The sequence below is a fragment of the Podarcis raffonei genome, chromosome 10, assembly GCF_027172205.1.
Source record: "Podarcis raffonei isolate rPodRaf1 chromosome 10, rPodRaf1.pri, whole genome shotgun sequence".
Lineage (NCBI taxonomy): Eukaryota > Metazoa > Chordata > Lepidosauria > Squamata > Lacertidae > Podarcis > Podarcis raffonei.
Genome location: NC_070611.1, coordinates 26,496,696 through 26,514,773, shown reverse-complemented (window position 1 = coordinate 26,514,773; position 18,078 = coordinate 26,496,696). Strand labels below are relative to the sequence as shown.

General features: G+C 37.6%; 1 protein-coding gene across 21 annotated transcripts in view; it reads right to left on the bottom strand.

The window, feature by feature from the left end:
• Positions 1-323: 323 nt before the first annotated feature.
• NRCAM (neuronal cell adhesion molecule) overlaps positions 324-18,078 on the bottom strand; it is a 139,960-nt gene continuing 122,205 nt past the window's right edge. For 20 of the 21 annotated variants that reach the window (XM_053407274.1, XM_053407273.1, XM_053407272.1 and 17 more), the window contains 2 exons: positions 17,762-17,840; positions 324-2,793 (listed from right to left, as the gene is read on the bottom strand). In XM_053407274.1, coding sequence (XP_053263249.1) covers positions 2,556-2,793; positions 17,762-17,840 — 317 coding nt within the window. In that variant the 3' untranslated portion in view covers positions 324-2,555. Of the gene's footprint in view, positions 2,794-8,649; positions 8,712-17,761; positions 17,841-18,078 lie in introns of all 21 variants that reach the window. The other variant, XR_008332595.1, reaches the window with a different exon arrangement.

Genomic DNA, 18,078 nt, shown 5'->3' with positions numbered 1-18,078 from the left:
TCAGAATTATAATATGCAGTTCCTGATGGATGAGCCTGGCAGAATAACTCAGGAACACATCTGCAATGTGCAATAAATAGAAAACTATTTAATACTCTACCACCCCAAATCCCAGGAAAACACAAGAGTGGCACCGGGGGGGGGGGAGGGAGGAAAAAAAGAAGTTTCACAAAGTTTCATGCACTTTCGTCTGTTGAGCCTATAATTAATCTATTTTTACCTTTTGTGTGATCTTAAGAGTATAAAAAGTAGAATATTTAAGGCTAGGGTATGGATGGTGATAACAATCTGTTCGATATTATTGCATGAGACAGAACAGCAAGTGAAATTTTAAAACCACATTTATTTTAATACAAAATGTGTTGCACCATTACAGAAGTAATCTCCTCTGTGTATTTTCACATGCATGGATAAATTTAGCATCTACATTTAATTGTAAAATTACGCTGGTCTCCAATACTGTTGGTAAATCTTTGTAGGAATGTTTTATCCTTTTTGTGCTTTTTCAATCAGTGCTGCATATCTGTTTTCCAGCTCTAAGTGTTGCCATGCTTATAAGGTGAGTATTTCAAATTGTGCTTAATTTATACTATAAGTTAACCTATACTATAGGTCCCATAGTATATGCATCAAAGCTGCAACAAGTGTGCTGTGATTAAGTGAAAAGCAATAACACAACCTATAATGATATTGGGTGCAATCTGTCAAGTACTGCTGCTGTGCCACCTCCATTCCTTAAGGACCTGCACAAAAAATGGATAGAAGTTTCACAGTAGCAGCCTAACGGGCATGTTATCTCAAATTTTGAATTACATATATTTAGGTAGATGCTTTAAAATACCATGCACTCTGTTGGTTAGAGTACTTCTTACATAGTACAACAAAAGCATTTTCAAACACCTAGAAGCATATAGCATCTACACTTTAAGTGTATTTACAAATTCAACAAAATATCTACATATAAAAAGCTTACTTAAAATTAAACTTGATGCAAGTTATGAAAAACCAATTTATTGGCAAATGAAACTGAGCATTCCTTCAACCATAGGTTGTTATATAAAATTTCATATTTGGAGGTAACCATTTCTGTGATATTGATTGTGTGTGTGTGTGTTTGCAGAAAACATTCTAACAGATGATAGTGGTAATTTATGACTAAACTTACTTAACATTTGTCAAATTTCACTTGAATGCTGTGGCTCTTGAGTAGCAGCTTCATGCCAAGCATAATGGTAAAAGCGGTGTCAGAGGGTCTTGGACTTACTGGGAAAGGAAAGGTGCTTTTGTGAGCATGGTATCTTAGAATATCATGAGCTTTTTTTGTGTTTTCCTGTGTTAGCAAAATATACTAATTCAGCCATCTTTGTGTAAACTGCATAAGGCCATGAAAGTGTAAGTTGCATTAGCTTGTCTATAGTTTATCTCCAGAAAAGAAAGAAACTTTAATGAGTTTTATATCACGTAAAAACAAACTCTTCTGTACCTGTTGAACATATCTGGGAATTTAACAATAATTAAATTACTTTGGCAATGATGTCAGTTCATTAGTCATATACTATTGTACCAGCTTACTGAGGTGCAACACAAACCGCAGGGAGCATTTCCTTCACTAGTTCCATCAAAATGAAGTGAATTGTGAATTTTGAATTTGCAACTTTTCATTTCAATGCTACCTTGCACAAGAAAAGTTCCCGATTGGTTATGACTAGCTACAGTACATTATTGAATGTACACTTATATAAAGGCACTGAATGTATTTTGCCCTGTACGGTTTCTGGAATATTTCTATATCATTTGAAAATTTCACTTCCATAACTGTATAAATTCCAAAATGCATTTCAATGCATGTTGTTGTATGTCCTAAAAAAAGAGAAAGATACAATGTACATTGGATGTCAAAAAGAGAACACTGTGCTGCAGTAATACTTGGATTAGGAAGGCTACAAGAGGAGCAAAGAGCAGGTATCAGGATCTCAGTAAGCATCAGCAAATGCAAGTATCATACTTAAAAGTCATTTATCAATCATATACTGTACATACTGTTCCTAACTGTCTTGCAAAAAGACATAATGATATCTAGACAATTAAGTCACCAATTTCACAACAATGTCCACAAAGACATTGAAGTTCTATATAATACTACTATAACACTCTGACAATGAAAATGGGCTTCATATCCAGGGATTCAGTTGAGGACTGCATAACGAAGTATCAAAACCATTTTCAGTGGCATAAACTGGCTTTGCCCGGGACGTATGCAGCGCTTCGCATGCATTATACTGTACTTTTCGTTATTCTTAGTTGATGTTGCTCTTTTTTTAGTCTTGTAAAAAAGCAAGTATCTGTGCAAAATGTTTTGCATTCTGAGTCATACTAACATACCACTTACTGTTATATAGTTTAACAGTTTCACCTATATGTACTTATTACATAAACACTTTGCCGTGTAGAATATTTGTTTCCTTCATGTCCAAAAAGTGGGGGAGATGTACAAATGCTTGAAAATAATAATAATGGAAATGTAGTATTAATGGGGCAAGAGTTCTTTTTTTCAATTAGACAAATGAATTCATTGCGTTAACAGGTGAAGGAGCCTCAGAACTTTCGTTCCCTTCTGCAGGTTCTTTCTCTTTTTTACCACTGTATTGTCCAATAAAGGAGCCATCCTCATTGAACTGACCATTAACTCCTTCTCCATAGTCAACTAAACTATCATCGCTGTCCTCTTTTTTCACAGTCCTGTCTGAAGGTGTCCTGCTTCCCTTTTTTAGAGGCTTGTGGTCATCGGCATCACTGAAAAAATAAAGGGTTTTTAAGAAAAGAAACTATTAACATATAACTTAGACAAGATGTAAAAACAAAAACAAATCATGCATGCTGGTTTTTGAAAAGTATGTGTAGTCCCACAGTCCTTTAGTAAACTCAATCACAGGGTGAAGACAAATTAATACAATGTATGAATACGTGGTGCAGTAATGGTTTAAACGCAGGATTTCTCCAGCGGTGGAAGTGCGTTTTCCCCACCGTGCAAGGCTTCACAGTGACAAATTCAGGTCCCATTTTTGAAGCAATGTAGAAAAAGTTGCAAGCATTAGAAAGGGCCCCTTGTTCTTCAGATATGAAGCTTATGGTGTGCTGTGAAATTAGTCTGTTAAAACTTTTTATTCTCGATTCCTGAATATGAATGAGGAATGACTTTGATTAAATAAAAAAAACAAAAACAAACCAAGATTCTCCCCAGTATTAGAAAAATACAATAAACAAAGTGTTGTATTTGGAGCAATTTGTTACATTACACACACCAGGCTTGAAATTGATAACCTTACCTTTCCAGAGACCTACATATTCCATTAAAAGGGTGCAGAAGAAACAAATGAAAACAGCCTAAGAAGAAAAGCAAAGTCCATATCCTGATAGTGATCAGTGTTTAGTTAAATGAAAACCAGATCTTAATTCACAACATCTTTAAATCAAACTTGCTATTTCAAGAGTGAATGAATATTTTGGAAAGAATTGTTAGCAGCTGGAAGAAATGGTTTACACTCGGTCTTAGCTTTTGCTTGAGACAGTAACTGTGTACAAAGGTGGTTTTGCTGCCTGGAGCATATCTCTCTCAATGGAAATCTTGATAAATACCATCTGCATATACTGAAGGGACATGCAGCATGCCCTAATTTCAACAACTGAGCAGATATGCATACATGGCTAGCAATCTCCACAATTTGGGCCACAGTGCCAGGCAGTAAGCAATGGTCCATACCAGCATCTTCCTAGTCCACATGCAAAGAGGACTGTTTTGCTAGAAGTTGCAGACAATGCAGCTTATTAGCAGTATAAGAACAGAACCATACTTTATCAGACTGGGTTATACACATTTCCACACAGCAGGACCTCATACCATTTTATGCCACATGTATTTTCCATTTCAGTATCACACCATTAGCATGGGAAGTCACATCATTTGTGGCATCCTTGTGATTATTTCCTGTACATCAGGGGTGGCCAATTCCCAAGAGACTGCAATCTACTCACATATTTAAAAACTGGCAGTGATCTACCCCCTTTTTGGGGATTCAGGTCAAAGTTGTTGAACTTTTTTGGGGAGGATGAGGAAAGCCCCGTTTTTGGGCAGTGCAGAGCAAAAATGTTGAGCTTTTTTTAGGGGAGCCAAAGTTGTTGAGTTTCTTTGGGGGGAGCCAGTGATCTACCACAGATGTCCAATAATCTACCATTAGGTCATGATCTACCTGTTGGACGTGCCTGCTGTACATGATGCCGAAAGGTGCAGGACACAACCGTGTGGAAATGGCTTCTGCACTCTACTGTTAATGTTATCAATCAGTCCTGAGATTAACTATGAACCCGGGTGAGATGTTTGTTGATGCTCTACGTCAGCGTTGTCTCTGCTTAAAATCTTATCGTACCTCCCTACCCACTTTTATCATTGTCTACATGACTAACAGGGACTACCGCAGACTGTGCAATCTGCAGGTTTACCCTATTGTGTATCCAGCTGCTTGCTTGTGCCCATCTGACTTTTCATACAGACATATCTATGGGCCACATTTGTGATTTTTGTGTGCAGAGCCACAGGTGTGCAGGGTATGAGGATTTCCCTTTCATTTGAAGTACCCATCCTGTATTGCTCCTTTGGCACAGCCTTGTATATCCACCGACAGCAAGGTTAGTTCCCTACTACATCCAATCTCATCATTGCTTTGTCCTGCCACTATAATCTGGTACTCCTCTGAGTCTTCTCTTGTAACCTCCAGTATCTTTTATATTCAACTGTCTGGTTTAAGCATACAGTAAGCCCACAGCTTATGCACATTTAACTTGTGTGCAGCTTTATGCACTTGGCAAAAAAAGATTTTTTTTGAAAGGGGACAGGCATCTGGGTAGGGCAATCCTACCTGCCACTGAACCCAATATGTTTTGACGATATGTGATTTTTGCTTTGAAGCGATCCCTGAAACTTTACCCCACGTAAGTTGCAGGCTTACTATATTGGAGAGGCATTGGGAATAGGACAACAGATGTGTTCTCTCTCTCTCTCTCCAACATAATGTTTAGACTACTCCAAACTCATCTCTACTTGCAGTGTTTGTGAAAACCTTTCTATCAAGATACATTATCTCATAGGCGAATTCTGCTGTTTCTTTTCTCTTAGGGGATATATCCTTGACCTTAAGATCTCAGACTCTGTTCAGATAATCTCTCTCTTGCCTTCTACAAAGAGAAAGTTCAGAGCTCCATTCTGAATTTCCAGGTAGCAAAAGAATTATGCGTTCACTCAAGAGTTGCCAGATTCTAAATGTAGATCAAAATAATCCTTTGAATCTCACAATAAGCTGTTTGTGGTGTATCTAGAAAGGAAATTTGGCAGGTTAGACTTTTGTCCCACAAAACATCATTGTGTAGCAGAGGGTGGGGGGAAGGTTATTTGAATCCATCTTAAGACATTCTATTTTAGAGTGGACCATAAGATAATTTCCAACCAGTAAAAACTGCATGCCTCTTCATATGACGCTGGAAAATCTCTTAGATTCCCTTTTCCCAGTCTGACCATGGCACTACTTAACTGTTGGTGTCAAAAACTATACATATCTTACTCATTCAATATGAATATTAACTGAAAAGTACCAAAGCGGTAAACCCATTTAATTTGAAGAGCCCCCAAAAACACTAATGGAGGCATGGGAAGAGAAAGCAGCATAACCCCAATTTGTTTGCTCAGTTCAATAAAACTTACCCCCTATTAAGCATGTTAAGGATTGCAGATTGAATTTGGTGCAGAACATCACATTATTATTATGGCTGCAAACTACTTGTTACAGCAGCTTGAAATAAATTGAGGAATATGAGTTTGCTTTGAATTTCTGAGCACACATCACAGCAAATTCAGGAAAAAATGTTGATTTCTATTCAGGGAAGCACTATGGAGATTTCTTATTCAAGCTATGTATTGCAAGCTCAGATATGTGTCTTTCCCTTCCATTTCTCCATTTATAACAACAACACTCTAATATATGCATTAGACAATACTGTATAATAAGATATAAGCTTCCACATTATAAAATCATGAAACCAACTTTTCACTGCAATTATATGCATTTTTGTTCAAAATGATAATAGCCACAGTGGTTATTTTTAACACACTGGAAATGTGTTGCAAACAAAGATGGCTGTGTCCCTTGAATATTGACTTGTGTTTCCCCTCTGGCTTGGTTCTGCATTCCCTAGAGTGAACATTGTAGTCTCTTTCACTTATTGGAGTCCAGTGGATTTCCAACTCTGTCTTCCATTACTTCCACATTTATTCTTCATTCCTAAAGGCTTGTTTCACAATATGCATTGGCTATCTTTGTAACAAAATGGATGTAATCTATAAATATTATCCAAAGGAAACAATTATATCTTTTGAAATTTAAAGGAAATACAGTTAAACTAGAATATATCATTCTCCCACCAAGTTAAGAAAAAAGACAAGTTACCTCTCATTGTATTGCATAAATAGGGTGAAATTACAATAGTTACACAGACAAATTGACAACCAGCCATAGCTCTTCCATCTGTTTAAAATTAACTATTTCCTTTAACTTATTCGACTTGTCTAACATGCATATTGCAAGAAACAACAAGAAGACACATATATTTATATAAAAAGTACACAATATTGAGTCTGTAGAGGGGGAAGATGGTATTTAAGTGATGCAAGTAAGTAAATCAAGACACTCCATAGAAAATATCTAGAGTTAGTCCAAATTAAGCACTTTGAAATCCCATTTCATTTTAATAGGAAGTTGAGTATGTGCCTCTACTAAAATAATGGTCATCTGTATTGCCTTCCTAAGCAGTGAGGAGAATATTAACTATTCCTCTGGATTTCTGATCTGGTAAGATAGGCTGGACAAAAAGATGACAGGTTAGTTATGATAATGGGTTGGATCCAAAGTTTTAATTCATTGAAGGAAAGAACCATGCGTGGAATGACACATCCTAGTGAACGTAGAATTGGTGCATTTTATGGTGACTTTTGGAAAATGTGAAAGTAATTTAAAATGAAATTTAAATTTAAATATATTAAACAAAGATTGGGGGCCACTTTTAGCAAGAAGGCTGGATGAAAGTAGTTAACTCTTCACAGAGTGACCACTTGTCAATCCCCTGACCTCAATTTGACATTAGGCACAGGAGAGGTAAAGCTCTGACTGTAAAGAAACAATCAAGAGTTCACTCCCAATTGTTTCTTTGAAGTGGCTTAACCTTCGGTGCAGTTTGAATTTGGTGTCTTCTCCTGTCACACTGTTGTCAGATCAGATACACTTGGGAGCAACTGGGATATCTGAATGTATCTGATCCCTGCTGAAGGCAGTGCAACGTAAGGCACCACATTCAAATAGTGATTAATTTAAGCTGCAAATGAATTCAATATTTGTAGCTGTGGCTTTATCAGTCCTGAGCCTGATGTCAGGTGAGGGACATATGGGCATGGCTTGGCCAAAACAATCTGGTGGTCCAAATGGGGCTTGATGGACCTAATTAGGTCTATAGGCTGGACATTCTCTACCATTATCTTAAACTAAATGTTAACCTGATAGATTTCCTCAGAAGTAGAATTAACATGCTCACTATCATTTCTACCACTGTGATACAGGTCTGCATCAGTGAAGAGAAATTCCTAAATAGAATGACTCCTGTGATGAAAAGTCATGTGTATACAGTGGTACCTCGGGTTACATACGCTTCAGTTTACAGGCTCCGCTAACCCAGAAAAGTACCTCAGGTTAAGAACTTTGCTTCAGGATGAGAACAGAAATCGTGCTCTGGCGGTGCAGCAGCAGCAGGAGGCCCCATTAGCTAAAGTGGTGCTTCAGGTTAAGAACAGTTTCAGGTTAAGAACAGACCTCCAGAACGAATTAAGTACTTAACCCGAGGTACCACTGTGACAAACTCACACTTGTGATTTATTCTCAGTAATAATAAAAAAGGAACCCAAGTGAACACAACAAATTAAAATTAAAGGGTGATGTGCATAGGTAATCATACTCCGAGAATAACTAGTTAACTATCACCCAAAGTTTTGTATTATGCATTAAATACAAACATGCACCTGTATACACATTAAGCACAAAATAGAAATGCCACCTGCGAAATAATCATATGCATTCACAGATCCAAATATTTCTGAGCTCTCCTTTTTCCTTTGAGTACTATGAATATATCTTTTGATTTGTGTTTCAACGAAATTCACAATCACCCACCAAAGACAGATCTGGTTGGGTGGTATACTATGAATAAAGCACAAAGGGCTCGAAATACATAATACCTTTCATTGCATTGTTGTATCCTATGCTTTGTAGCACAAAATATTTGGATTTAACTGAAAAAACTATACATACTCTTTTTTTAAAGGGGATCATAAGCAGTTTTCAAATTGTTTCAATCTTGTATTTATTTCACACAAAATGTTTCAAAAGTAATGTGTAGTGGCACTAACTTCAGAAAGCAGTTTTATTTATTACCATAGAATACAGGACTTTTTTTTTTATTTCAAAGAAATAAGTTCTTTTCATCAGTTTCTCTTTCATTCTTATTTCTTTTAGGTTTATTTTACAGTTATAATCTAAATAATGAAAAAATACTTACACAGCTGGTTGCATTGTTTCTGTGATTTTTCTATATGCTAGTAATGATGCAGAGTCTAATGTCTGTATAATTAAAAAACAAACAAGAACAAAACTGCAGATTTACACGCGTGTGTGTACCTGCTCGGAAGTGGACACTGGCGTGAGTGCACAGTTACAGCATATGCAAAAATCAGATTTGGAAATTGGGTTCCCTCGGTCTTTTGCACACTAAAAAAGGACGTGAAAACAATGTTCCCATAGGGATTGCGGCAAATATATAGCTCAGGAACCAAGGGAGCCCCCTTTCAGTGAGTAAGGAACATGTTCAAAGCAGCACAACGTGTGTGTGTGTGTGTTTGTGTGTGTGTGTTTAGCGGGGGCAGATAAATAAATTCAAGATTACTAGATGCTGAGAAACAGGAATGGTGGCAGAGGTCCCAATTGAATAAGGCTGAGAACTAAGTTCTATCAATCCAATTGAATGAAGAGAGAATAGTAGCCATCTTGAGAGCAGATACCAGGAGTTAATTACCGCAGGCTAGCAATACGTTCCATAAACTGGATCAATGGAATGAACGTTTATTACATCTGTCAAATATAATGTCCAGATGTTAAAGAAGAACGGGAGATTATTCCTCTAACAATTGTGCAGAAGAGGAAATGTTGGCAGGTGAAGCTGCTTTCATACCTATATGCCGAAGCAACTCCTACTGAAATGCCTTCTTCTGCGTAACTAGTAGAAGGAGCAACCATCACATCTGTTTCTGGTCACCTGAGAAAAGTCAAATAGACTGTGTGCACTGGACTGACTTCTTCTATGAACACTAGCTACTTTAAGCTCCAGAGCTAAGATAGGGCTCTCACGCATGCAGCAGTGGCAGGTTTTCCCCCCTGTGATCTCAGGGAAACATGCAAAGCTTGGGACAATGCAGGAGAATCCCCTTCGCACATAGTCATGAGTATCTGACATTCCATGGCAAAGCAGGAACAAGTGCTGCTAGGACAGCTTCCCAATACTGCTGAATTAATCCAGCAGCCATCCAGATATTGCCAGACTCCAGCTCCCACCAGCCTCAGCCAGCATGGCTTATAATCAGCTAATGATTATATGGGAGTTGTAGTCCAGCAACAACTTAAGGGGCTACAGATTCTCCATTCCTGCCCATACAAAGTCACTTGAAAGTAAGTTCCAATGAATGTTGACCACAAAAGAACGGCATTCTGTATATGGTTAGGAGTCTTGATGATCTTTTAAAACACTGCTTGAGATGAAACTCTGCACACACTCAGAGGCACTCTATTCAAGGCACCTAAATGTACTTAAATACCTAAGTGTATTTAGATGCCCTAATCTGTATCATTCACGAAAGAATGTGAAACACCTTTTGCCATGGCACAGACAGAAATAAGAGAATCACATTACCAAGATGAATATTTATTAGTCGCTTTACGCATAGAAATGACTCAAAGCGACTTACAAACACAAAAGAAATACTAAAAGCAATTGCAATTGGCGCAATCAATAAAAACCTAAATAAGAAGCTTGTCTATACAAATAAAAGCAGATCCTGCCACACCAAAAGAGGCATGGAACGTAAATCCATTTTGCTCATGTGGTTAAGTAAAACATGCCTTCAAAATATTCTATAGATAGGAATTTAGTGGGTGAATTCTAGATTTTGCCTTTAACTCAAAAGGGATTCCTTCCAGGAAGAACACAATACCACTTACTCAACCATCAAGTATGATACATTGTACAAAAGAATGTTCTGCTCTCTACTTCAAGATGGCATATTCTTTGCCCTTCAAATTTGTTAATGTAGATAATCGTTAATGTATATTGAAGATGCATAGAAAGGAAGATGTCTCCCAGATATATCCTGGGAGGAGAACCAAAGTCTTGATTCTTACTGGAAAATTAATGCTAATTTGTTGCTAAGAAATATACTTCAGAAGCAAGATTGATTGTGTTGTTGTGGACTTTAAAGAGCTCCACATTAAGGGTTGGGGCTTTTTGGCATTTTTACAGTAGCGCTATTTCTAATGATGATTTAATATAATACCAGGAATGTTCTCTTTTCCTGCTTAGATAGCCTCAAAACCTTTGCCAATTTTTTTAATTGACTTCCTTTGCAGATGAATACTTACATACTGAAATATTTGAAATTAAGATCTACAACTGAAAAATATCCTTCAAAACTTAAAACAGAATGTTTTCCCCCTCCTCCAAGTATATCAGTAAGTAGCATGAATACTGGAACAATTACAAAGAAAATATGGATTGTAGGATATATGACTTTTATTGTCAGATGAGGCATTACAATAGCAAGCTCGCTCCAATACTTGCTATTTACAAGTAGAAAGTCAGTTTTAATAAACTAATAAGTTGAGCAACGTTTAAATGAAGTTTTATATTACATAAGAACATAATTCTAAAAGTTGTATTATAGAAGGTGATATCAAATGTTAGCTACACATCAGAGTAGAACAACTGAAATTAATGGAATTAATGTTTATTTCAGGGGGTCTGTTCTGAATATATATCACTTGTTACTCATGTTGTGATGTATTTAATTGTGGCCCTTCCCTGATGGAAGCTTCTTTGATTTAACAAAGGCTTCTGTGAATTAAAGAAGGTATTTTTCTGCCAATTTCTCCTTTCTCTTGCAGCCCCGCCCCCCAGCAGGACCTCCCATGCTGCTCCAAAGAAATAAAAAATTTAAAAATCCCCAGACCCTCTAGAATAGACTTGGCAACAGGGGACAGGAGGCAGAAGATCAAAAATCTGTTCCCTTGTAGTTCTGTTTATGGAAGCCTCCACTGGATCAAAGTGCTTTCATTCAGTGGAAGAACAGCTCTCTGGCCAAATTAGAACTTCCCTCTTTTTACTTATACATAACCATTTTTTCCCCTTTACTGTTATGAGTTTTATGAAACAAATAGCAAACTTGAAGGTGATGGATGAGATACATAACAAAGTGAGAAGATGGCTGTAAAGGGCATAAGTAAACAGAAGCCAAATAATATTTGGGGGTGAAACAGAGCAGTAAAAGAAATGCATCAAAAAGTTTTACAAATTCTTAGTAAACTTTGTCACATCATTCCAACGACATTGCATTCATTACCTGTTAATAATCTTTTCACATCAGGGGCAGGCAGATGCAATAACGAGTCAAAAAGCAGAAGGCTGGTTTGTCTGTGCATGCACCCATTGTGTAGATCAACATGCAAAATAACTCATACTATATTCAGCTAAAAAAATCACTGGAGCAAAAAAGAATACAGCAACGCGCATTGCAGTGGAAGGGGAAGGAACTTGGTAGGATGTACTGAGTTGACTGGCAGCTTTTAATGATGGCTCTGAGAGCACAACTGTCTCTCACTTCAGGGGAAAAATAGGGAGATAACCAAAATTATTCAGTATGCACTACTTTTTCCTAAATGCCTTGAAGAGAAAATGATTAAATTGCTCTGATCTCATCCTAATTCTTAATATACAGAATCGGAATTCGGGTATGTTGGTATGCTTCCAGTATCTACGAGATGCCTAAATCAATGGGACCAGAAAAGAAAGGAAATAAAGGACCAATTTTTGACATCCCAGAAGTATAAATTTTATGCTGTAAAACAATTTAAAAGGCCTTCAGGATAATTACAAATTTACCTTATCTCACTAGGGATTTTTTTGACAAATTGGCTTCAGTAGGCCTACATTATTTCAGTTACAATTGAATCACTTCCTATGAAATAAATCTTTGCATTGCTTAGCTTTTAGTAATATCTAGAATATGAAGTGTATTGCAAATTTTTATTTTAACTACAAGTAGCAGGTCAACTTTAAAAAATATATATAGACAAAATGTTTTAAAATAACATTTTAACAAATGATTTCCCCATTGTTAAAACAAGTAATTTTAAAGGATATCATTCAAGGTTTTTCAAAGCTAAGGAAAACTACCCCTTCCTGGATACTGAGACAGATACAATACTAGGTTTTTTACTGTAAAGCTCAGGGTATCCTGGGGTATGTCATGTATAAACTTTGCATCTATTTTACAGATAAAGAAGGTTGTTTTGAGGTTCTACAACAGAAACAAGGCCACTCATAACTTTTTGGCTCTTGAGAATGAAACTCCTAAAGGTGGAATTGCCAGAGTGCTGGTCAAACTCTGAGATCACAGGGCCCCCTATATTACTTGAGTGGCAGGAGAAGGAGCCATGCTGCACTGGTAATGTTTGAAATGCTAATATAAGAATATGTTCAGGATTGCAGTGTTGGTTTTCTTGTAAAGGTAGGATATATTGAACTGGCTGGCAGGTGTTATTGGATTAATTTTTTAGTAATGCACCACTTTGTGAAGATACCAATATGAAATGCATTTTCAAATCAGTCTAAAGAAGCAAGCACATGTTAAAAATATTCTGTGGCAATGATGGAAGTCTGTCTGGATATGAAGCACTTTTAGATAATAAAATGGCCCAAGGGAATACAAGTCCCTCTGAATCAGTTTTACAATGCTGTTGTAATATAGGAACGTAGGCACTGCAGTCACTCCCACTGAGATGAAATAACTGGATTATCTGGACTAACAATATATGACCTGGGAACTTTAATTTTCTTAGATGATATAGGAATGGTTGGTTAATTTCTGCCAGAACTGTTGGAGCTAAGAAGTGCTGGGGCTACTATTTTGAACACAATTTTAAAAATAAGGGGCAGGGGACCCCTTTGTGAATTTTATGAAGCCAGAAGTCAAACTCTACAGAGAGACTTTAAATATTGTGCTGGCTGAGCAAAACAGAAAGTACTAATTACTTCAGTCTAGATCTCTCTCTCTCTCTCTCTCTCTCTCTCTCTCTCTCTCTCTCTCTCTGTGTGTGTGTGTGTCTCCACTCTGAGACTCCTATATCCCCTTCTAAATCAGGGGGGGGGGAATGTATCCAGTATGGATAACAAATGACACAGTTGGTTAAATAATCTACTTATTCCCCTAGTGAAAAGAAGGCAATCACAGCGAGAGTGATACAGAAAGAGTTTAAAACTGATACTGCATTTAAAATTGATCAAGACAAGAAACCATGTGAAATAGCTTCTCATTCCCCTTGTGTCATCTTTTTATTGACTGAAACTATTTTTGCTTCCTGGAAAGCATTTATGTCAGAAGTCTCCTCTTGGTACATTTGTGACTTCTTTGAATGTTATACCCTTTCATATTCATGAGATGTAAGGACTGCAAACCTTTCCCTCTTTTTAACCTAGTGGGGAACTGATAGGCTGTGTGACACCTGTGAGGATAATAAAGAAAAGAAGTGGAACAGTGTATTTTCCTTTTCAGCTGTTGAAGGGATTTCTTCTGTTGGACATAATCTTTGAAAACCTGTCCCAAGCAGTCTCCAAATAAAGTTCCACCACAATATGGTAGGGATAACAGCTGGTATTTCATGCCTAGGTCCAAGGGCCAATGACGCAACAAGCTAGCCCTCCATGCCACTGTGAGACATGCTATGTTTTTAACTGTGAGTTTGAGAGAATCCTGGGCAGCATCATGAATGAAATTAGCTGCAATTCTACACAGAATACGTGTTCTCCACTTGCTTGAAGGTGGCTTCAGTGTGCCTCCCCTTATTTCTTGCTCCTTTTCCAGCCAGGCTAATAAAGCCCTAGACGCATAGGCAGAATAAAGGGATACTCTAAGCTGGGCTGAAACTAAGGTGAATGATCTCTTGATCATAGCCTCAACCTTTTTATCAACTGGATCTTTGGGGACATAGCCCGCAACTCCAGAGAAGCATGTCTTAGCATTTCCACTAGCTGCTGCAGTATCTATCTTGGGTATGGTCCCCCAAAACACAGCTTTGTCCACTGGAAGAGGGTACAGTTCATGTAGAATTGCTGGAGCTACATGTCTTACATTGGGTTTATTCCAGATTTTATGGATTAGCTTTTGAACAGCTGAATGAACCGGAAGGGATTTATCTATCATGCTACTTTCTGCAGACTCTTCAGTTTTGTGGTGTTTTAACTGTAGTTCTTTCTGAATATGCTTGAATAGGTAGTTCTGAGTCTCCATTTTGAACCTACGTATGGGCTCACTATCCTTTTCTACTTCCAGTAAGGAAGCAAATGATACTTCTTCATTCTTAGGAGGCGACTCATCCTCCAAGTCACTGTGAAATTTAGGCTTTTTTGTAGAAGCTGAATTTTTTTCCACACTGTCCACAGCTTCAGGTACCGATAACTGGCAGTGCTCTCTAGTCGCTTCAGAGGAGGCCACAGTAATCACTGTGTGTAATGCCTCGGGGTCCATTATTGAAGAAGGTCCAGCCTGCATGGCAGAAGCTACAGCATTTTTGGCCACAGCATGGGTATCCTTCAAAATGGTAGTAGTTTTGGGTAATACAACAGACCTCATTAGTGAACTATTGTCAGAGTTGGAGCAACTACAAGCAATACTAGGAGCACCAGAAGGTCTTACCTTCTTGACTTGGCCCCTGTAGTTGTCTTCTGAATCTGAGTTGGGGCCTATTGTGTGGTTGAACCACTGTTGTGAAGAGGCCGGGCCCTTGGTGGACCTTTGCTGATATGGGGGATGCTGTCCTACCTGAGAATCTGACTTTTCATCCAGTTCTGTTATTTGCTGCCGCAGAGTGTGGTATCTAGAAACACCCTCAGGCTGCCATTCCGTTGGTTTATTTTTCCTCCGACAGAGTGAAGGGGAGATGGAATTTACTTTTAAATGCTTTGGAGAGTTCCTGACTCTCCTGTGAGAGGTCTCTGATCTGGTGATGAAGGATTGCTCTCCTGACCTTCTGGATAGGTTGGCTCTCTGAGACCACACAGACACTGCTTTGGTAAAGGCAGGGTCTGCTTCGGGAAAACGAGTGACATCGCTACATTCTCTCTTTCTTCCTTTGTCCGTTTTCTTTACTGTCCACGGAGACATGGACCTGAAGTGATGAAAAAAGTTAAAAATACTCGAATTCTTGGGGGGGAAATGAAACAAAAACAAAAAGAAGTTTCCCTCAAAGACACACTGAATCACATTTTAGAACTGCCTGAGGCAGCATGAACCAGGAAAGTGATTACCGGTAATGGTAGCAGTGCTGGGCTGCACAAAAGTTACAAACACATATTCTGTAATTTGAATATTTGCTTGCATCTGCTCTGTCTCTAAAGAGAAAAGGGGGCAAATCCTATTATTACCTGTGAATGCCGCAGGAACTTGTGTCTAAAAGGAGATATTTTAGCAAAATGAATTAGATGAGCGACTTCTTAAAAAACTTATAAAATCTGGTAGTAAAGATTCATGCAATCATTTACTTAACCGTACAACTAACTGACGATGGCATAGATGATTTCACACATTAACATGCTAGTTGTTTCAAGACATAGACTAAAATCCTGGCTTAGGTCCCACATGATAATAGATTTGATGATCACATCTAGAACTGAGTTGCCCAACAAAAACTCACCAGAGAATTGGCATAATTCTGCATGACTATGAGGTAACACGGGAACAGAAAGCTACCAAAGGTACAAGTTAGCATTTGAATAATTTCCCTTTGTGAACAATTCTGTCACTACTTAATTGCTTTAGGCCAATATTATTAGCCCAAATCTGTTATAATTATTGTTACCCAGCAACAATGAAATACAAAACCTAATCACCTTTAAAAGTTTCTGCATTGTAAGTGCCATAGAACAACACAGGACCTATTCTTTGGCATTCAGAATCATACAATACACAGCTTAGAACAATTAAATGAAAGACTAATTTCCTATAGATAGAAAGCTACAAAAATATACTGAACTCGTTAAAAATGACAATTAGAGCACTACAGTACATGACATACAAAGAAACAAAGTATTTAAAATGATACATAAACATATCTTAAAATATGATAGAACACACAAACAAAACACAAAAGGCTAACCTTTTAAATAAATCATCCTTTCTTGTTTAAACCAAGACATTGGATTAAAATGATAAAGCTTTCTTTGAATTATATTATATATTGTTATTAGTAGTTTGAATAGCACGCCTTTGTGAGGCAAGAAATATAGCTAATTTATTATTCTTATTAGATAACAATGAACTGGCTTTGAACTTAACAAAGTTCAGCTAATTTGAAACTACCACCTAATTTTTATCCATTCAAGTTGATGATTTTTACCCTTCATATATCACTTAGCTATTTTTTTCATACTGTTGAACTAGATGCCTAGAATTCATTTATGTTTGATTATTACACTACCAAGACAAAAAACAAAATCTGAGTACCGCTGAAATCAATTATATTTTTTACTACTAAGCCAGGACATTCATATATTTTGCTTTATTCCTGCTTTGAAAGGAATAAGGCAGAAAGATTAAATAATAAGTAAAAATAAAAATCACACATGCACAAAACTGCCCCAAAATCACAGTGAACACTGGAAGCAAATATATGAGACATATGAATGAAGTAAAACCCTGGATCCAAATTTGTTTTAAGTATTCGGTTAGCAATACTGCAATTTGGATCTGTATTTTACATTTCTGGTTGATCATAATGTATGATCTTAAGATTTCCCACATAGGTTGCAATCCTTGCACTCTTACCTGGGAGTAAGCCCCAATGAACACAATGGTACTTACTTCTGAGTAAACATGCATAGGATTGCTCCGGTAGATTGTAATCCACAGAGGCTGTGTGGGAACAAGGCTACCAGAAGACGATGAGACACTGGGGGAACTCCACAACTTCCTCTAGAAACATTCCTACAGCAGTGGAGATGCTGCCATGCCTTGTGTTATGCTTTGCCACAATTACTGCACCCACAGAATTTCAAATTTCCCTTACAGTCAAGTGGATCATTAACTATCAGATATGTTGGTATCTGTGCCTGTGAATTGCCTTGCAGTGGTAATGGCAATGGGGCTATGGTCCTACATCAATATATTTGTGGGTGACACCACATGATATTCTTCATGTTGGTGAGACATCATGTTTGAGGATGCTGCGCTGATGAAGCTACTAACACCTCCAGTATTAAATACTTCTGAACGGTGTGGAGCAAGTGTTAAAAAGAAGTAGTTCTCTTCAAACTCAAGCAGACACGACCAGTACGATTTAACATAATTGCTTACCTGTATTCGCCAAGTGTTCCGTCGTCTTCTTTCATAGGCTGTATTTCTGGGTCACCATGAGCATCCTCTTTTTCTTTCACTAAAACATACAAATGAAGGATAACAATTAGCAAGGACTGGAAGTGTGAGGCATGCCAACCCCTAGTGGGGTGTGTGCTTTCTGAAGCACCCTATGTGCAGCAGCAGCTGTATGCCAATCACCTAACCCAGTTATAAAAAGGGAAGGATGGCCTTGATTCATGCTGGAATCACCCTAGAATCCAGGAGAGCATTGCTGTTATTAAGGATAAACTGGGCTGCAACTATATCCATGGAAC